The sequence below is a fragment of the Tamandua tetradactyla genome, chromosome 2 (assembly GCF_023851605.1).
Source record: "Tamandua tetradactyla isolate mTamTet1 chromosome 2, mTamTet1.pri, whole genome shotgun sequence".
Taxonomy (NCBI): domain Eukaryota; kingdom Metazoa; phylum Chordata; class Mammalia; order Pilosa; family Myrmecophagidae; genus Tamandua; species Tamandua tetradactyla.
Window position 1 is genome coordinate 209,218,323 of NC_135328.1, and position 21,374 is coordinate 209,239,696.

Consider the following 21,374-nt stretch of genomic DNA (forward strand, 5'->3'; position numbering starts at 1 on the left):
TTATCCCAGCTGGGCCAGTGTTGCCACAGGGGATAGGGCCACCAGCAGGGACACAAGGGGTGCAGGTAGGACCTTGACCCCTCGCTAATAGAATTGCTCGACGTTGTCATTGTTGTTTTGTTAAGGGGAGTAGATTCAGGTCTGACCCCGTAATAACATCCCCCCCTCACCCCCTGAGGAAGCAAGAATAAAGAAGAAGCACCATCACAAGAGCTTTAAAAACACCCATTCTCCAAGGTCCGTCTTATCTGGGCCACCTGTCCTGCAGGGTCAGCCATCAATGAGATAGTGACAACCCCAGCAGAGTCTCCCACAAATGTAGGATCCTTGATAAATGTTCTGAGCCATGCACACAAAAAAAGATGAAAAGTATTTCATCTGCAGCACAGTTTGCTTTCTTCCCTTGCAAACATTTTGGGGCTTTATCAAAATCTGAGTCTACCTGTAGCTCATACCTGTGTTGCGTGATGAATATCATATGTCACCTTTGTCCTGGCAGGAATGGACTAGCTCTCCCCAAGGGCAGTGGGGCTGGGGACCGCAGAGGGGTGCTCTGGAGTCAGACAGGCCTGGGTTCAAATCCTGGGTCTAGAAAGTCCCCTCACCTGTCTGCACCTTGGGTTCCTCATCTGAGATGCAATGTGGATGATGGTCCTGCTGCCTCAGCTGGTGGTGGGGTTAAGTGACGGCCACATGGTGAGGTCCATGGAAAGCTCTCTCTAAAGGGCAGATGTTGCTTTTGTTGGGATTATTATGATGATTGTTAATTATAATTATTGGTGTAGGCAGAAGTTTCCAGGGCTATTGGGAGGAACAGGTGTCGGTCCTCCAGCCTCAGATTCTGCCCCAAGCCCCCAAAATTGGGAGCTCACCCCTTCCTACGAGGCTATACGGCCAGCCAGTCCCAGTTTGTCCAGGACTTTCTTGGTTTTACTACTGAAAGTTCCTTTGCCCTAGGAAACACCTCAGTTCTGGGCAAACTGGGGTGATTGGTCACGTTATCGAAGAGGCCCCTCTGGAGGTGGAATTGTTCCAAGGTGACAGGGAAGGCCGTGCCAACCCATACCATGTGGCTGGGGCAGGGGTGCTGCTCAATAGAGAGGCTTTTTTGGTTCCTCCAGGGAGAGCCAGCCTTGTTCAGGCAGGTCTGCTTTGAGCTGGGGACAGGGCAGGGGCAAGAGGCTCCCAGGACAATGGCTGGCTTATTCCCACCAAGGAATCTATCTGCCTGGAGCTGGTCCAGCCTGAAAGAGACCGAGGAAACAGAGATACATTGTGAGCCACAGGCCATGGGTCACATCGGGGTGGGGAAGTTGCCGCCAGATGGACTGGAGCATGTCCTTCCACCTGACCCAGCTCCCCTGGCCTGGCCCCTCCTCCCACACCAGAGCCTGGCAGCACCACTGGGCAAACTTGGCAGATGCCCCTTCTGCAAAGATATGCTCTGGCCTCTCCCCTGAGATCCGTACAGGTGCATCCTGGGGTCCATAGACCTGGGAGGGCCAAAGCCCCAGGGGAGGGTTTTAATTGTACAGATCAATGTGGAGCTGCCCAGCAATTGGGCTACAGGGCACACACTGTCATTTTTGGGTGAGAAAAATGTCACCTTCTGTGTTGGGCTGTGACAAATTCCTTGGGACATTCAGCATGTCTGAATCTACCCACCCAAGGGAGGATGAGGCAAGCTATTGTTTCTTTGCCTTCTGTTTGGAAGCTGTTCAATAAGAAGGTCATGAGTTTAACAGTTGGGACACACTGACCTATTCACTGGCTCTTTTAATAGTTATACCAGAAGTGAATGCGTTACCAAGATTACCATTGCTGTGTGTTCTATTTTGCACCAACCCTGTGGCATAGATATTATCCCATTTAACAGAAGAGTAAACTAAGGCTCAAGAGGTTACATGTGTTCCTCAAGGTTTTGTAGCTTATAAGGCCAGAACAGGATTTGAACCCAGGTCTCTCTGAGTCTGGAATTCATAACCGCGAAGGCAAACCTGATGAGAGATTTAACAAGAGTCTAATTGATGGATCACATTGTCTTATATGAGGAGCCATCCTGAGCCCTGGTTTCAGTGGTTCATCTTATTTCACGAGTTTCAATTGAGCTCCTTCTTTGTGTTCAGTCACCTTGACTGTTTTGACCCTTGGGCCACTGGTCGTTAACCATTTCCATTGTTGCTGACAGTCATAGTAAGCTGAGCCTGAATCTGCCCTTCCAGCTCTACAGGGCATAAAGAAACTCCTTCTGGAACTGCATAGGGTCCTACCTCCATGCCTTTGCCAAAGCAAGTATCTTCTCTCCCCACCACTGCCCTGCAAGGGCATCCAGGCGCTGCCTTCTCTGCTCAAAAGCTCCCCCCTCCCCCCATCCCACCCACCCTGCCCCGAGTAGCAGGACAGCACGTCTCACTCTATGCTCCATTGTGACGACTGCCACGTCCGCTCTATCTCGTCCTCGGCTGAGCACTGCTCCTAGACCGACAGGGATCAACATTTTGACCACCTCCATCTCCCCGGAGGTCCTTGCCCAAGCTGCTCCCAGAGTAGCAGCTCAATACACATGCTCTGAATTGGCCTAGAAAATCTCCCTTGGCCTCTCCCGCCAGGAGTGGAGTGGGAGTCCTACATTTACTTGGTAAACATTTATTGAATGCTGCCATGTGCCAGGCCCTGGGCTCAGGCTGGGCCTCTCAAGCATGGAGGGCAAGTGTTGGTTCTATCCCCACACAGGTGATGGCCCCTCAAGGCCAACAGCCAAACATGCAAGGTCATGCCTGGTTAGAAGGGCTGCGATGGGGAAGATCGGGCTGCAGAAGCCCCAAACAAATCAGGCCTGAAGGAAGGAGAGAAACAGCTGCTCCCAGCAGAGGGGACAGCACCATGACGAGCTGGGTGAACCCAGTGGGGTGGAAGCCCTGGAAAACCTGCCTTTCTTCCCAGGCAGACCCCAAATGCCTTCCATTATAAATGAAGGGGAGTTTGGGGTACAATTGGGCACATACATGTTTTATTTAGATAAAGGGGAGGAGAGCTTGGGGTTCAGAATGAGACTTGAATTTGAGTCTTAGCTCTGCCACCTACTGCCTGTATGACTTGGACAAGCCAGTTCTCCTTTCTAAGACTCAGTTTCCTCATCTGTAAAATAGGAACAATAATAACTTTTCTCAACACCATAAGCATCATTTCCAAATGTGCTGCTCCCGAGAGAGTACGTGTGTTTGATAGATGAGGAAGCCAGAAGTCAGAGGGGCTGGTTTGTTCAATGCCACAGAACTGGCATACAGCAAGCAGTGCTGAGGTGACGACGACTCTGTCCAGCCACAGCCATTGCCGTGGCACTTTCTGCTTGCGCTTTCTGCTGCATCTAGAGGACGAATTCTTCTGCCGTCTTGTCCCCACTAACAATCCCACCCCACTGACCTGTTCCTTGCGGGGCCTGGGACTGATGCTGGCTGTTTTCCCTGCAGACCCATTCTTCGGCCAGCGTTACATCCACATCCTGGGCCGGCGGAAGCTCTACCATGTGGTCAAGTACACGGGCGGCTCCGCGGAGCTGCTGTTCTTCGTGGAAGGCCTGCGGTTCCCGGACGAGGGTTTCTCGGGTCTGGTCTCCATCCATGTCAGCCTGCTGGAGTACATGGCCGAGGTGAGGGAGGGCTCCAGGCCTCCACCCGGGGGCCAGGCTGGGGTGTCAGGGGGCCTCTGCTGGAAACACAGCCCTGAGAGGGGGCCTGGGCCTGAGGGCCCGCATGCCCACCTGCCCGCCTGCCTGCACGTGCTTGCCAGTGTCCTCGGGGCTGGGCTCCTGGATGCCCCTCCTGCTCATCCCCAGGAATTCTCAGTGGGCAAGTTTTTCTGACTTCCTCCGGGACTGTCCCCTTGTCAGTCTCCCTCCCTCTGGAGAGTCCCAGTGGTTAATGCAAGAGGTTAATGAAATACCTACCATGCACCCTGTTCTGGACCTATTAACTCCCGCTCAATGCTGACCCCTCACCCTAGCGATGGTTATACCAACCTGACCGAGGCCAGGCCCCCACATCCTGGGCCCAGGTTGTGCCCCACCCTGAGACATCTCGTCCCCCCTTTCTTCTGGTTCTGCGGAACTAGACAACAAAGAGAGCACCTGCCCCTCTAGAGGAGAAGCCTCCTTGCTTAGGGTCTGTCTTGCTGATACAGACTCTCGTTCCAAAGACCACATGTCCCCAGATCCTGGCCTCTCAGGCTGTTTGGCTCAGAAAGGAGGAGACATCTGGCTCCTCTCCCAGACCCAGAATCCCCTCCCCATTTTGACTCCCAAGCCACTTTGGAGAAGGGCATAGTGGGCTCTTAGATTTATGGCAGTAGGCTCTGGAAGCAGATGTCCAGGTTCTATCTTAGTTCATCCACCATGAGACACTGGGCAAGTGAATTAACCTCTCAGAGCCTTACATTCCCCATTCGTAAATCAGCAATAATAAAAACATCTACTTCCAGGGGAGGATGTAAGCATCCAGACTTACATAGTCCTCATGTAGGCAACCTGGAAAGAGAAAAGGCCAAGGCAGTGGGCGTGGTGGTGGGCAGCTGGGCCCTCTCCTGCTCCTCCCTGCCCGGCATGGCCTGGCCATCAGGGCCCCCAGACTGGCCCCGCCAGCAGCACCTGCAGAGGCTCAAAGGGAGACCCGGGCAGCACAGGCAAGTGGCCTGGCAGGTGTGGCAGGCCGTGCCACAGCCTCACCCCACCCTCCCTGCCAAAGCAGGGGCCCGTTCCGTGTCGCTTTTCAAAGCCAGCCACTCTAAGGAACACTGACATCAAATCTCATTTTCCCTCGACAGTGTGCCAAGAACCTTCCGTTAAAACACAGAACAGTCTGGACATAGAAACTTTAAAATGCTCACACAGAGAAAAGGGCAAGGTGCCCAGAGCAAAACCAGAAGAAGGCATGGGGCTGGCTCAGCCACTGTGTGGGCCATTTCCTGGAAGAGAATGTTCATTGGGGAAAGATAGGGTGGTGGTTAAGAATGTTGGTGGCCAGCCTGTCTGAGTCCATATCCTGGCCCTACCAGTTACTGTGTGACCTTGGGCAGTTGCTTTAACCTCTCTGTAACTTGGTTTCTCCCTCTATAAAATGAGGATTATGAGAATATCTGCTCCCTGGAGTTGTAAGGCAGAAGTGAATTACCACATGTAAGGTCCACTTAGCACAGGGCCTGGCATACAGTTAAGTGCTCAATGAATGTACTATTATCAGTTTCACCCAGTTCAGAAGGCAGAAGTGAAAAGTAATAATGGACTCGACCTTGGTGAGACCTTCTGATCTCCCCCTTCTTTCCCACACCCAGGCTATTCCCCTGACACCCATCTTCACGGACACCGTGACATTCCGGATTGCTCCGTGGATCATGACGCCCAGCATCCTGCCGCCAGTGTCGGTGTTCGTGTGCTGGTAAGGGGTGGCGACAGCCCAGTGGCATGGCATGCCAGAGAGGCTGAGAGCCGGGGCTTCAGGGTCAGATGGATCCGAGTTGGAGTCTTGACTCTGTTGCTTTATGGCTGTGTGACCTTGTACAACTCGCTAGGCCTCTCTGTGCCTTGGTTTCTCTGAAAAGCCCTCATCACAGGCTGCAAGAATTAAATGAAATGAAACAGGTCCTGGCACAGAGTATGTGCTCTAAAAGTAATAGATACCATGTCTTTCCCATTCTTGGCCCAGCACCATACCATTGGGAGCATCCTTGCATTGGATATTCAGGTCATCTTACTCATTAATAAACAAATTTTTATTGAGCAGCTATTACATGCTAGGCATACGCAGCAAGATGAGAAGCAGGTGAAAGAAGTACCTACAGGTGCGTAGCTGGCAGCATTGAAGGGGGACCCCCAAGGTCCTCAGGCCCACCCCTTGCCTCCGTGCTAGGGAGTGTCATGCTTCCCCCAGACACAGGTTTCTTTTGAAAATCTGGGGAGCTCAGAGATGTGAGGCTTGTGGCGGGGGGGGGGGGGGGGGTGAAGCCCCCCTCCCCATTTTGTTTGCTCATGACCTTGACAAACACCACATGAGTGGGTGGGTTTACGAGAGAGCCTGGCCCTTGACTTTGGCAGCCTTTGCAAAGGTGATGGTGAACACAGAGGGTGTCACACCTGCCCAACACAGCCCAGAGGTGCCAGCTGCTGTCACCACCTCAAGGGGGATACCCCTTGTCCCTCCTCACCCTTCCTCTTGGCCGCCCTCTCTTCCCTACGCTTCCCAGCATGAAGGACAATTACCTGTTCCTGAAAGAGGTGAAGAACCTGGTTGAGAAAACCAACTGTGAACTGAAGGTCTGCTTCCAGTACCTGAACCGGGGTGACCGCTGGATCCAGGTGAGCCAAAGACTGAAAAGCAGCCTAAACATCCACGCACCGGTGATGGCTAAGAATATGATGTGCAGCCTTGCCGTGTTCCGTGCAGCTGCTAAGAGGAATAAGGCCAACCGTGCCTGCAGACGCAGAATGAGCTCCCCATTGCCACTTGCAGGAAACTGTATACAGGATGCTACCATTTATGTTTTTAAAAAAGGGGTCGGTATCTATACAAACATGCTTTGATGTTCAGAGACTTCCTGGAGGGTTCATGAGAAACTGCTGCTTATGGGATGGAGAATTGACCAGGAGAACAGGTGCAGGGGAGACTTAGCCTTTGCTCTGTGCTCTTGTTTGTACTTTCTGAGCTTTTCATCCATGTGCACAAACTACCTGTTTCTTCATGAGTCCCGCCTCGGGCAGGTCCCTGGTGGGAGGTGACCTGATGCCCACTGCCCCGGGCTCATCTGACAGCTCCCTGGTGTCCCCACAGGATGAAATCGAGTTTGGCTACATTGAGGCCCCCCACAAAGGCTTCCCCGTGGTGCTGGACTCCCCCCGGGATGGAAACCTGAAGGACTTCCCAGTGAAGCAGCTCCTGGTGAGAGGACCCCCATCCTGAGGCCTCTTACGGGGCAGCGGTCAAGAGGCCTTGGGCAGTCTCGAGCCAATTCATCTGCTGCCCCCCTCTGTTTTCTTGTCTGCAAAATGGGCCAATTGGGGTAGTGACCCCTAAGGTCATTTCTTGCTCTGATAACTGATGTTTCTCTATGATATGTAGATTTTTCTCTTAGGAAAGGGGAACCACAGGAGATAGGAAGCAAGGCCCAACTCCAGAGGCTCTGAGCCACCTCCAGCTTGCAGCAAAATAAGTTTCAAAGTTCAGCAATTGTCAAAAATTGTGGTTCCAACTTTAAAGCTTGTTGGGAGCTTGAAGCTGTGATTTTCAGCTCATGTTTGTTTGGTTTAGGTTCTTTTTCCCCCCAGAGCTAAAAGCCATGTTGCTCCTTTTATATGCCCTCAATGACCTACTTTGTGAGAGCAGAAATGAAATCAGTCTCCCTTTTATCCTCACCCTCCCTCCCCCTACCCCAAATAGGCAGGAGGAGGCATGAAACAGTGTGGGACAGGTCAGGTAGCTTTTCCAAAGTGAGACGCAGCACAGCCTCCCCTTTAGGCTCAGGTGGCTCAGAGGTGACCCCTGGGCAGGTTCACACCAATGTCACACCAGCTTCTTGAGAGCAATTCACTAGTCTGGTCGCCTCATCACCAAGAGCAGGCAGAGCCACAGGTGTGAGCACAAAGCTCAGGAGTGTCAGTCAACCCTGGACTAGAGACCTGGTTCTGTACCTTAGCAGCAGCATGACCTGGGGCAAGCAACTTAGTCTCCACAAGCTTCAGTTTGCTCATCTGTGAAATGGGGGTGAAAACAGTATTGATCTCATAGGATTGCCTTGAAGATTATAGGCAATAAGGCAACAGTGCTGCACCTGATGCAATGACCCTTATTAGCTGCTATTTTAATTGTCACCCCACAGCCTTAGATGCTGTCCTTGGTGAGCTCTCTGTCCATGTCGCCGAAATGGTGAGGGGTAGAGTAAAATTACACAGCGGTCACCACGGGCGTGAGAACCAATGCCTCCCAGACCCTGTCCCCTCTCTCTTTCCCGGGCCACCACCTGCCTCCCGTGGTCCAGGCTGGCCTGCTTCCAAGGCCAGGCTTTGTGCTGCATGCCTGCCTGCCAGTGCGATGCTGTAAAGCCACAGCTACCCAGGCCTCCGGCAAGCTCACCCCTCGCCAGCTGAGGCTCCCAAGCGAGAAAGCGCTAAGCTGCGGTGATCCACCCCTCCAGGCGCAGCTGTCCCCTGAGCCTCTCAGCTGGGCCAGAATAAGCCATATCCACCCCCTCTGCTAAATTTTGTTGGGCAAACTTAGTCCCAGCTCCAGTGCAAACTCCTAAACAAGGTTCCTGCTTTTTTACCAAAAGGAAAAAATCATGCAAGGAACTTTAAAGTTCAAGGAGTCCAATAGGGTTAAATCACCTGTGCCAACACGAGTCTGTTAGAGTCTGTACTGAGAAAAATTCTGAGGCTACATATCTGGGTTCAGTGGGAAAGTATGGTTGACTGGAAATGGGTTGGGATAGTGTGCTTGTTACATAGCTGCCATTCCCACATGTATCGGTCAGCTTTCCCTAAGTAAGGCTGCAGTAACAAACAAACCCCAAATCTCAAAAGCTGACAACAACCAAGGTTTATTCACTGCTCACATTCCATGTGGACCACTGGTTGGTGGTGGGTGGCTTTGCTTTCTCATGCCTTCCTCATCCTAGAGCCCCAGTGTGAGAAATGCCATTCTTCTGGCCCAAGAGAAGGAAAAGGGAGTTGGCAGACACATGATGTCCCTTACAACTTGTTTTTCACTGGCACCCATCGCTTCTGCTCACATCCCATTGGCCAAACTAAGTGACAGGACAAGGAACTTTATTCCTTCTGCAGGGAGATAACAGAAGTCACATGGCCATAGGTCAGTACACAAAATCCTCTTACTGGGAAGAGGGTGGTAGCTCTCTGGGAACAATTAAACAGTCTACCACCCTGCACAGGTCACCTAAGCTGACACGTCTTTTACAGCTGGGGAAACTGAGGGCCAGAGAAATTAAAAGTTGGGCAGAGGCATGATAGCACAAAACAAGGATTAATTTCTAAATCACCTCTAGGTATTAGTGTTTGGAATGGAGTTAGAGGTGCACACAGAGACCCACATGTACATACACAGGCTCACACACTCACACTGTCACACTCTCACACACCCACACTCACACCAACGTACTCATAAGCTCCACCTCCCCCTGCCTGAACCCCTGCTCTCTGGTGGAAATAAGGAGACGGCGGGCAACCTTCCCAGAGGCGAAGGGCCCGTGGTGCTGGGCCAAAGGTGGTAGAAGAGTAGCTGTCAAAGGGGGGCCGGCTGGGGGTCAGCACTCCTGGCGGTGGACGACTGACAGCACGTGTGTGCCCTCTGCCCAGGGTCCAGATTTTGGCTATGTGACCCGGGAGCCCCTCTTTGAGCCCGTCACCAGCCTCGATTCCTTTGGGAACCTGGAGGTCAGTCCCCCAGTGACCGTGAATGGCAAGACGTACCCCCTGGGCCGGATCCTCATCGGGAGCAGCTTTCCCCTGTAAGAGACGCCGGGGAGGGGCTGGGGACAGCAGGGGTGGGGATCATCACTGTTTCTCTTTTGGGGTGGCCCGAGTTGCTTATATCTGGGGCGGTTGGCTGGTACCCTCGGGGCTGAGAGCTGGTCTCCACAGCCTTCACACAGGACGTGGCTGCAGTTATTGCCTCCCCCTTTCCCTTGGGCTCCGACCCCCTCCTGCCTGCACCTGGGTTCGGACTCCTTCCTGTGACTTCACTGCTGGTGCACCCTGGGTTTGGGGTTGGTTCCAGAGGCTGCCGCCTCCTGCATGCTCTCTGGCAAGGCAGGCATGATAAGCCTCTCTTCCCCCCACCCAGGTCCGGTGGCCGGAGGATGACCAAGGTGGTGCGTGAATTCCTCCAGGCCCAGCAGGTGCAGGCACCCGTGGAGCTCTACTCAGACTGGCTGACCGTGGGCCACGTGGATGAGTTCATGACCTTTGTCCCCATCCCAGGCACAAAGGTGAGCTACCCCTGAGGATGGAGTGAATAGCACAGCACGGAACCCATGTGCTACCAGCCCTTGCCAGCAGGAGGCAGGGTCTAAGGGAAGTGGAGGTGGAGGAAGGAAGAGGAAGAAGGAAGGAGGCCGAAGCTGGGTTGTATATTGTCGCTGTGGCATTGACACTGCCAAGAGCACTCCAAGGAGAGATTCAGACACTCTAGAGCAATACAGTCCAGGAGGAAAAGAATGTGAGCCACAAATGTGCAAGCCATATTATGTTTGTTTACATTTTCTAGAGGCCATTTTTTTAAAAGTAAGAAGAAAGCAGATGAAGTTAATTTTTTAACCGTATATTCTATTTAGCATATCAAGATATTAGCATTTCAGCATATAATCAATATAAAAATTATGATGAGAGATTTTACATTCATTGTTCATACTAAAGTCTTCACAATTTTTTGTGTAGCTTATGCTTACAGCACATTTCAATTTGGACTAGTCACATTTCAAGGGCTTAATAGGCACATGGAGCTGGTGGTCACTGCATTGACCAGAACACGCTAAAGCACAACGGGATATGGGCCTGGAGTTCTGGAAAGAGATCTTTCGTTTTTCTGGAGTGGGAAGAATGGCTATGACTTTATACTCTGGAAATTATGTACAGATGGCCTGGCCTCTTGGCAACTTGGAAAAGTTCTGCTCCACCCAAGGCCACCTTTGACCCAGTGGCGTTCTGCTAAGGTGGAGGAGTTTCTGTAGCAGAAAGGGTCAGAGGTACTCCTCGGAGACAGAGAAAACTCTCCCAAGCAGCCTTTGCTGCTCAGCTGGGGAGGCATGAGGTGATGAGCAGACAGGGCCCTGAGTCCTTGGGGTGGAGGCTCCGTCGTGTCCCATTGCACCTTCCCTCCGCTGCTGACACTGTCCCTCTGGACTCTGTCCCGCAGCAATTCCGAATGCTCATGGCTAGCACCTCGGCCTGCTACAAGCTCTTCCGAGAGAAGCAGAAGGAGGGCCACGGAGAGGCCATCATGTTCAAAGGTGAGTGGGCCCGGGCCTTGGCAGAAAAAGGGAGCTGGAGCCCCCAACAGACGCTGGGGGGAGGGTGAGCACTTGGTTCGCATGCATCCCGCTCCCCTTCCCTGGGCATGTGGCCTGCCCTGCCCTGTGCTTTATGGGGTCACCTTGGTAGGAAGCAGCCCTGGCCTCCTGCAACCTTGTCGTTCCAAGGGTCGGGTAGGCCACTGAGCTGTGCAGAGCTGATCGTCAACAGTTCAAAGTGCCGCTGCTTCCCGGGGACCTGCTGTGCACTCGGAACAACACCAGACCCAGAGGAGCGTTAAACCACTCACCACTGACAATGATCAAGGAGCTTATGTTGGGAGAGGGAGGGGAAAGAGAAAAAGCACATTTGGCTCAGGGACAGGTAGAAAAGTGAGCATCAGCATTACTGATCATATGGCCAGATGTCCTCACTGTGGTTCTCCTGTAATTGGGGTGTGCGTAGACTGATTAATTTTTGCATTTAAATTAATCATGGGAGGAGGGCACGGTGATCAGGAGAAGACAGAGAGCAAAGTTAGAAAGGTTCTTATAGGTTTTTGCTTAAGTTACTTTTGTCACTTTTCAGGTTGGTATCTCCAATATACCTCCCTCCCAAAAGTCTGCATTCCTCAGGCTGGTTGATATTTGACTATATTGCTGCCCTCCAAATCCAAAGACAGGGTCCCTGCAGTTATTGGTATCTAGGACAGACAAGACCAATTTAAGAATACTGTCCTTTTTTGATTCCCAACCAATGGGATCTTTTTCCTTGGATTGACAGGCCCAGGTCCTGTCCTTCTCGAAACTTCCTTTCTATAGTTAAACACACCCCAAAAGCTACCCCTAGACTGGAGGGACCATTACCTTTGTGCACGTAGGGCTGAGTGGTGGTGTGGAGACAGCTCAGGGGCAAAGCCTGACAGCCCCAATCTCAGTGCACCTAGCAAGCTGCAAGCCTGGGAAGTGCAATGGACCCGCAGGCTTTTCCCAGAACAGGAGGAAAGAAAAGGTGACTTACATCGGCAGTCTGCTGCCTGGGTGTGTGCACCAGCTATGCCACCTGCTAGCTGTGGGAACAAGAAGTCACTTCATCTCTCTATGCCTCAGTTTCCTCCTCTTTACTTGATAGAAATGGGGAGGATTAATGAGCTAATCCATGTAAATTTAGGTTTAGAAGTGTACCTGCCACATAGTGGGTGCACATAGAGCATTAGGTATCACCATTACCAATCAGGCCAGAGGCGCCTGGAGCAGGCACAGCCCAAGGCAAAGCCATGCAAACCCAGGGCATGGGGACAGTGACACCTCTGGACATTCTGCCTCTGCCACACTCACCCTGGTCAGCTTCTCATGCTTTGGTGGGAAACCCGGAGGGCTGCCTGCACCCCTCACCCCCACCCTGCTGAGCAAGCAGCGCTGCCTCTTCCCTGGCCCAGGTGACATGACACACCCTGGAGAAAGGAATGTGTGCTGTCCTTCCCAGGCAGGGGGCACCTGATGTCCTCTGGGGCCTCCCTCTGGTCCCCCAGCCTGTCTCCAGCCCCATCCCTCTAACCCCAACCCAGCAGTTAGCTCAGGGACTTGGGAGGGGGTTCTTGATGGAAGGGGGACCTGGGGACCTGTGGCTGAAGCATCACCTGTCCTCTGAAATCCCCAGGCTTAGGAGGCATGAGCAGCAAGCGAATCACCATCAACAAGATTCTGTCCAATGAGAGCCTCATACAGGAGAATCAGTACTTCCAGGTGAGGGGGGGGCCAGCCGGGGCTGGGGCAGAGGCCTCTGGGAGCGGGGGGTGGGGGGGGGTGGTTACCAGGCACCACTCACATCATCGCAGCATCCATGGGGGTTCAGGGGCTCAACGGGCACTCAGACCCCCTCCTTGCTTTACCCCTTGCCAAAGCTGGAGAGTAAAAGTGGAGTCAGAGGTAGGAATGTACAGATCAGCAGAGCTTAGGCAGGAGACCTGGAAAAGAAGGCACACCAAGCAGCACCAGAGAGCCAGGATCTCCATAAGGCTGGAGTCCATAACATTTGGAGGAGTCACACCCTTTTAAAAATATGAAAGCTATAGATGTTAGGTCTCCAGAAAAATGCACATATAAAAATATGCCGTAAATTTTGAATGGTTTTAGGGGTATCACAGGCCCCTGAAGTTATCTTTCTATAGCTAGACCCCTCTTTCTGAGTCCCTAAGTCCTCAAGCTTGTATCCAGTAGGAGAAACCAGTCATGAGGGTCATATTTTGAATTGAATCTCTGTTTATATGCATGAGCATGTTTGAAGGACCAAGTTTTGTTATTGTTGTTGTTTTAAGGCAGAAAACTCAACTCAAGCTGGTTTAAACAAAAAGGCATTATTGTCTCATATAAATGGAAAGTCCAGCTGTGGGGTGGGGGGGGTTCAGGCACGTGTTGCTCAGGCCTCCAGCTCCGTTTCTCTGCACTTCTTGGACTCTGCAGGTGCGCTCATGGTAGAAGCACAGCTGCAACAGTTCAAGGCCTCCCATCTGCCCAGCACACCATCCACAAAAACAGAGGTTTTCCATGCCCCCTAATAACTGAGCAGAGGCCTCGCCTTTCACTCTGTTTGGGCCGATGTAACCCAATCTCTCTGGCCAGGGAAATTCCATGTTCTGAGTGACCTGATTAGAGATTACTACCCATTCTTTAACCAATTCCTGGTTTAGGGAGGTAGGGACTAGGGTCCACGAGTTAGACTTCCCCTGGGGGGTGCGGGGAGTCCACCAAGCTAACCACACAGATGCCACACTGCAGGGGGAGGGTAGAGAGGGCGCCAGGCAGGTGACAGCAGGTTCCACTACAGTCCACAAGATGCTCACTGGCTGTTTGAAAATCGACTTTATTATGACAGTTGCTTGGAGGCCATTTCTGGGCATCATGTAGATCTGAGGTCAAATCCTGGCAATCGGGGCAAGTCCCCAAGGTGAGCCCCTCCCCTCTAAACAGGGATTGTAATGTATCCACCTTGCGGGCGTGGTCGTGGGCTTAAGGAAGTATAAAAGCAAAGTGCTTGACATCGTTCCTGCCACCTAGTACAGAGTAGCTTCTACTATTATCATCCGAATGATCGTCAGTGTTATTCTGACCTCACTGGGTGGCCCGAGGATTCAGTGGGACACTGTACAGGAGGCATCTAGCCCCGGGCTGGCCCGTAAGTGCTCAGGGGCAGCGCTCTTGGCTCCTTCTGTGGCCATCCTCCGTTAGCATCACTGGTACGACCCAGGTGGAGAGGGGCACTGGAAGAGAAAGTGGGGTGCGAAGGAAGCGCTGGAAGTCTCCCCGGGGCACCGGGGTGGGAGAAGGGGCCGGGTGTGTCCCTCACCACATGTCCTCCCTCCACCCCCTGCCCAGCGCTGCCTGGACTGGAACCGTGACATCCTCAAGAAGGAGCTGGGGCTGACAGAGCAGGACATCATCGACCTGCCCGCTCTGTTCAAGATGGACGAGCACCGCCAGGCCAGGGCCTACTTCCCCAACATGGTGAGGCGCGCGGGAGCCCACTGCCAGCTCCCAGCCCCGGGCCTCCCTCCACTCACCCCCCAGCACTTCCCCACTCTGGGCCTCCCTTCCCTCCTGGCTGCCTCCCTGGGGCGCTGGGCATCCTTTACCTGAACAGATAGGAAAGAGCTTTGAAAAAGCTCTAAATGTCTTTTGTGCACAGGAGTTCTTCTCATGGTGGGGAATCCTCTGTGATATTGAAAGAGGTTAGAACACACACACACACACGTAGACATGTGCACACATGTACACCCACATGCACATGCAGACACACACATATATGCGTGTATGTACAAATACATGCACATGCATGCCCACACACGCACCCAAGTGCAGCATATACAGCCATTTGCACACACGTGTATATGCACACACATGTGCACTCAAGTATATATCTGCAGTGCATCAGTTCAGAGGCCAATTGCCTGATCTTCCACTTCAGCTTGGCCATTTATGAATCAATGAGTCCCTCTGGGCCTCAGTTTCCTCGCTAACAGGTAGGGATAATGGGCGTACCTACGTCCTAGGCTCTGTGAGTGCTCAGGGAGCTTAGAACACACCAGGCGCGTCATGAGGGCTCACTTTGCGGCACTGTCACCACAGGTGAACATGATCGTGCTGGACAAGGACCTGGGCGTCCCCAAGCCTTTCGGGCCCCACACGGAGGAGGAGTGCTGCCTGGAGGTACACGTGCGCTCCCTGCTGGAGCCCCTGGGCCTCTGTTGCACCTTCATCGACGACATCTCCGCCTACCACAAGTTCCTGGGCGAAGTCCACTGCGGCACCAACGTGCGCCGGAAGCCCTTCCCCTTCAAGTGGTGGCACATGGTGCCCTGAGCTGCAGTGGCCCGGGCACCCCCTCCTTCCCTGCCCTCTCCAGACCCCTGACGCCCCCCAGAGCCTCCACCTGCCTGACACGGACTGGACTGGGAGACCTTCAGGAAGCGGGGTGGGATTTGGGGTACCTGTGCCTTGCCCTCCCTGAGAGGCGTCTCCACAGCCACTGAAGCCACTCACAGGCTCCCTCAATTCTGTCCTTCCTGAGAATAGCTGGGCATTTGTGTCTGGACTGCCCTGACTTGAAAACAAATCAAGACCCCCAAACCCATGGACCCAAACCATTCCCCAAAGAATCTTTAGCCTCTACTCCAAAACTGAAGAAGGGAAGAAGGGAGGGAGGTTCTGGGATCGCTTCTTCCAGCAGCCATGCCTTAAAGCATGAATAGAACACATGGAAAGGGACCCTGGGACCCCACACCTGCTTTCAGCCGCCAGCCCCATTTCAGATTCACCTCCTCAGGCTGCCGGGCGGCTGCCTCCAGTTACTCATTCCTCACCAGCCTCTCTCAAACCCTCTTGGCTTTCTCTCTGCTGTGTAGACACCTGGCGACCAGTCCTTCCCACTCCCCGAGGGTCCAATACTTTAGCTTTGAACATTTGCTGGAAATAGATTTTATCAGAATAGCCTTCCCTGTTTGAGAGATGCTGGTTATGCCTTATCTTTCCCATGGGCACCAGCTCTCCCAGGTGCTCGGGGCTGAACCCCAGACCAGCATCCTAGTGACCCGAGAGCTCAGTGTGTAAACATGCCCCAAGGCCAGCCCCGTCCATCTCCTCTTGCTGGACCTCAATTCTCTGGTCAGTCCTTGACCCCCTCCCTGCTCCCCACCCTTCCACCGCTTCCTGCCTATACTTGATGCCATTTCTCTAGACAAGAACTTCACCACCTGCCAGGCCCAGTCCTTCCCCCAGGGCATAAATGATGACCTAACCCTCTGCCCAACATACAAGGACCCTGGCCTACACCTCCAGCCTGGATGGCCAGTTCTGGGCTAGCAGCTGACCTGAGAAATGGATAGTCTCACTGGAATTCACTAGCACATTTGCTGCAGATCATCTTATTTGGACATAACCAGATTAATTCCTTGGTTCCAACTGGAAATGACTCAATTTCAACTAAAGAGCATTCTTTCAGGGCCAGTTGATATCAGGAAAATGAGTGACTCATAAAAGAGACCCAATTTATAACAAATAGAAAGGTTATGAATTCGTATTCTCCAGGGAATGGGATTTTCATTTTGGATTATTTCATCCAGTCATTCAATATTTGTTGCGTGCCTGCCAAGCCAAGCGCCAGGCACAGCGCTGGGCTCTGAGGACTCAGTGGTTAGCGAGAAGCACCCAGTCCCTGCCCTCAGGGAGCAGGCCAGTCCCCTAACATGCAGTGCCCACATTCAAATGGCCAGCATCTGCCCTTGCAGTGATGTGCTCTTTGGAAACGCCCGTCCACTATATCCAGGAAATGCAGAGCACAAAGCTTCCTACAAGTCACAGTCTTGGTGAAATGGAAATCCTTAACAGGTCCCTTCCCATCCAGCTGGGCCAAAACCACCCGACAGGTCAGACCCCAAGATTCCTCAGGAGCTGTGGTCCCCACTGGCGGGGCCCTAAGCCCCACATCTCTCCAGCCCCAGAGCTAGAGACACCATGTGCCTATTTGAAAGTGTTTATCTGGAGTTTTAGAGTTTGTCATGTGTGTGAGTTTGGGTAAAGTGGTTTTGTGGGCTTGCTGTTTTTTTTTTCCTTCCTAGTCTACTTTAAGGGGAAGTGAGTGCTTCCCATGTGGATACAGTGTGTCTTTATAGATTTTTCTAAGACTCTCTGACTTTATTGATAAGTTAGTAAATTCTGGTGTTTCTGAAGCCCCCAGGATTCAGGCACTTTCCCGCCCATATGACTGGCTGCCCTCAGTGTGGTCATTCCCCTCCAGACTCACCACTCTTCTCCCATCCCCACTCCCTATAAATGTAGGTCTAGACTGTGCCTCTGTGTTGCAAAACTCAGCAAAGTTCCTCTTTCCATCTTTATTTTGAAATATGTTATGTAAGAGGGCAGAGGGTGTAGTGATAATGGCAGGAAGCAGGCCACAGACTCAACTGTCTGGAGGAGAGGCAGTGATGGAGGGATGCCGAAAGATGTCTGGGGAAGAGCCCTGATGGAACAGCAATAAAATAAATGGTCAAAGGGGAAGCACGGTGCTGGTGGTGTGATTCATTGCTGCTTCACAGATGCGGGCTGGAGCAAGGGTGACCACAGGGCTCTCTCCTGGCCCCGCAGCCCCTGCCCTTCAGGGCACAGGGTCGGGGCCCCCAGCAAGGATATCTCAGGGAGCTGGCATCCCCCACACACTCAAGGGCACGTCTTACATGGCCAGTGCCCCAGGTCAAGACCAATGCCCTGAGCTTCTCAGGTAGGGCCTCCCCTGAAGCAGACTCTTAAGACAAGGATTTGGGAGCAAGTAGTTTATTAGGAAAGTGCCTCCAGGAGAAACCAAGGGTGTGATTTTGGGTAACACCTCAGCCTGATCACTGGGGAGCCCTGACGCATAGGTGGTGCCTCAAAGTCGTCCCATCTGGAGGCTGAGTTTTTGTGCCCCTGCACCAGTCTGTCACGGCTAGAGAGCCTTCATCTCTCTGAACAGGTGAGGGGGACCAGTATCTCCCGGGCAGTCATCTGAAGATCACAACCCAAGCAATCAGCAGCAAGATCCCAGGAACTGGGACTGGGCTCCCAGGGCCAGAAAAGGATCTGGGTAGGGCAGTGTCCCTTGGTCTGTGACATATCAGGTTCTTATAACAGGGAATTATTACACATAGATAGTTGTGGCCTGACCCCTGGTATAAACATCTATACAACATAGCTCCCATCTAGCTGGAGATTGGTAAGCAAACTCCTGAGGCCCCAAAATGCAACCACCAGGTTGATTACTAGCCTTGGAGCCACTTTCAATCTCTTTGAGAGGCACCTGGAGCCCTTCTCAGCCTATCTCAGGCTTCTGCACTGATGCGCTGCTGTGGACAGTTTCAGGGGCCCCTGCAAAATGACCACATCAGAATGCAGATGGCTCGTTCTTTCTCTACCAGGTGTGACCCAGCAATCCCACCCCGTAAGGTCACCCTACCATGTTACAGCCAACTAAGGAGCCCAAGTCACAGCAAGGACCATCTTTAATGGGGTTTCTGCCCCATCTCTTTCTGAAGCTCTCCGAGGGCTGCTGCTGGTGTGCTAGAAAAATCTGCCCTGGTGTGCTGTCATGTCTTGGGGGCTCCCCACTCAGGGTTGCTGAAGGTCCCCCCAGAGATGTTCAGAACAGCATTTTTGAAGGGGAAGATAAGACGAGCCGCAATGTAATTTTTAATTTTCTAGTGGGCACATTAAAACAAATTGTAGTAAATCTTCAAGATCTCATGTGTATCTGATACCCATAACACATTTTTTGGACTAACCACATTTCAAGTGCTCCATAGTCATTAGTAGCTCGTGGCTACCGTATTGGAAGGCATAGTTCAAAATCTGCTCTGCTGGAATGAGGAAACCAAAGGACGCAAATCCAAGACAGATGGGGTCTGCGACTGCATCTTCCATTCATTCCAACCCTAAATCCAACTTGAATATTCCTAGACTTAGGAAACGTCAAGGGGGGAACTGGGAGTCGTGGATATCATTAGATTGATGCATTGTGGGGTGGAAGGGCCACGTTCCCTTAAATCGAGTTTCAATGCAATATAAATATAAAGATCACCTTGTATTCTCTTTGCCTTCGAAAAGCCATCTATTACAATATTAGAAGAAGAGAGAGAAATTCAGATACAAAAAGAATGCATTTTAAGCTTAACCAATGGTGCTTAGTGAATCTTGGTTCTAATGAATCTTGGTTCCAAACGTACCAAACAAGGAAGCCAAAATTCTCAAACTGCTGCATACTTTTTCCAAAGAAAATCTATTTTTGACTTCCAATCTACATTTGTGACCTAAGTCAGATAAATATACCTGGTTTACTTCAACATTTGTTGTGCAGACAGTCTGTTCAAGCAGTGTGGTTTCAGATGTGCAATAATTTGTATAATGGTTTATTCCCGAGTATGCCTTAAGCAGAACAAATGTTTTCTTTTTCTAGATAGTTCCTTGCCTTAATAAATATGTAATATAAATTTAAGCAAACTTCTATTTTGTATATTGGTAAACTACAAAGTAAAGAAAAAAAATGAACATTTTGTGCAGTTTGTATTTTGCATGCTCAAGGTGAGAATTAAGTTTTAAATAAACGTATAATATTTTATCTGGAAAAAAAAAATCTGCTCTACTAGCCTGAGCCCCAATCATGGAAATAGCCAGCTCTCTTAAATCCACAGAGTCCAGTTAGCCTGACTGCAATGGGTAACAAACATTTATTGTAATGCTGAAAAGACAAACGTAAGGTAGATATGGGCCACCCCTGGCCCTGGCATGAAGAAGCTTTGCCCTTCACCTCCAGAAGGTTCTCCTGCCTAAACTGGGGTGGCCATCATATTGCCAGGACTGGCCTCTCTTTCAGCAAGGGGAGTGCCTTTGGCCAAGTCCCTTCTGCCCACTGTCAAGATGGGAACTGCTACCAGTCCCAACATACTCTCCAGCCCAGCAGGAAGGGAAAACATAACCCCCTCACTGCTAGCCTCCTTCCCCTATATCCCCAAGATACAACTTGATTATACATTTTAACACATTATGCTAAAATATGTTATGTCCCAAGAGTTTGCTTAAGGGGAATTGACATCTTCATCTCATTATCTCAGCCCCTTCACTCATTCCGGATGACCTAGTCATACATTTGAACAGTCGAAAGTCTCTGGAAATGGGGCTTCCCCCCAAGCCAAAGAGCAGGCAGGATGTACACTGCCTCTCAGGTGGGACCTAGTCAGGATCTCACCCAAGTGGCATCAGGTCCGGGGAGATGACAATGACACTGGTAACAGAAATTAGTGAATGATACCAAATAGCAGCGTCTGGAATCTCCAGCTGGAGAACCAGTCAAAGGACCAGTGGAATCTCAGCTCTACAGCTTTATCTAAAGCCTGGCTGATGCCACAAGTCGCTTTTTCACCTGTGCTTCAGCCCCAGCCAGCCAGGCTCTTTCTCAACCCTGATCTTTGAGAAAGCAAAGGACTTCTTCCACTAACTAGTTCCTAAGCACTGCAGGTTCAGGCCAAGCCACATTTGGCCTCTGCTCCCCACCATCGTAGGCTGAGGTTGACTTTATCACAGTCCTGAGGATGCCCAAGATGACTCTTTGAAGACAGTCTCTGACCAGCCTTCCGAGCCTCTGTTCACATGCCACCCAAGTGTTTAAGAGATAAGTTCAATCTCTAGAAGAAACGTTTTGTTTTCCTCCTGATGGCAGTTTCTATTATCTAATAAGTGCTCAGTAGATAAGTTTTTCAGTGCAAGAATGAAATCCATATAGCTGAATAATGGAGGCTGAAAAATCAGCCCTACCTGATGCAAGGTGATAACGAAGGGCCACCACTTCCTGAATACTGATTACTTGCCAGGTATGTCAGGTTGAACTATGTATATGAAATGTCATACTTTCCGTGCATCATCTCATCTGATTCTCACAACAAAGCTGAGAGATTATTCTCCCCACTGCAGAGATGAGGAAATTGAGGCTCAGAGAGATGAAGTGACCGGCTCAAAGTCATACAAAATCCCCCAGGGGGTCAGACTCCAGAGCCCACCCACTCAAATTGCACATCTCCCCTACCTCACTTCAAAAACAACTTCCTATTTGCAAAGTCCCCTTCGGGGAATGGTGAGAAAGGGGAAAATTCAACCTCCCCAAGTTGAATTCTTGATATTCTCACAAGCAGTGTGGACAACCAAAGCTGTAGGCTGAGCCCCCAGTCTTGCAGTTTGTTCATATGAAACTTATTACCACAAAGGATAGGTCAAGCCTACTTAAAATTAGGCCTAAGAGTCACCTCCAAGAGAACCTCTTTTGTTGCTCAGATGTGGCTTCTCTCTCCAGC

The 21,374-nt window shown here is 51.4% G+C and overlaps 1 protein-coding gene across 2 annotated transcripts in view; it reads left to right on the top strand.

Moving 5' to 3' along the window:
- Window positions 1-17,562, top strand: part of PADI2 (peptidyl arginine deiminase 2) — a 41,096-nt gene extending 23,534 nt beyond the window's left edge. For both annotated transcript variants that reach the window (XM_077151110.1, XM_077151112.1), the window contains 10 exons: window positions 3,471-3,649; window positions 5,326-5,429; window positions 6,235-6,346; window positions 6,819-6,926; window positions 9,356-9,507; window positions 9,843-9,987; window positions 10,914-11,007; window positions 12,668-12,753; window positions 14,383-14,511; window positions 15,133-17,562. In XM_077151110.1, coding sequence (XP_077007225.1) covers window positions 3,471-3,649; window positions 5,326-5,429; window positions 6,235-6,346; window positions 6,819-6,926; window positions 9,356-9,507; window positions 9,843-9,987; window positions 10,914-11,007; window positions 12,668-12,753; window positions 14,383-14,511; window positions 15,133-15,366 — 1,343 coding nt within the window. In that variant the 3' untranslated portion in view covers window positions 15,367-17,562. The remainder of the gene's footprint in view (window positions 1-3,470; window positions 3,650-5,325; window positions 5,430-6,234; window positions 6,347-6,818; window positions 6,927-9,355; window positions 9,508-9,842; window positions 9,988-10,913; window positions 11,008-12,667; window positions 12,754-14,382; window positions 14,512-15,132) is intronic.
- The last annotated feature ends 3,812 nt before the right edge of the window (window positions 17,563-21,374 follow it).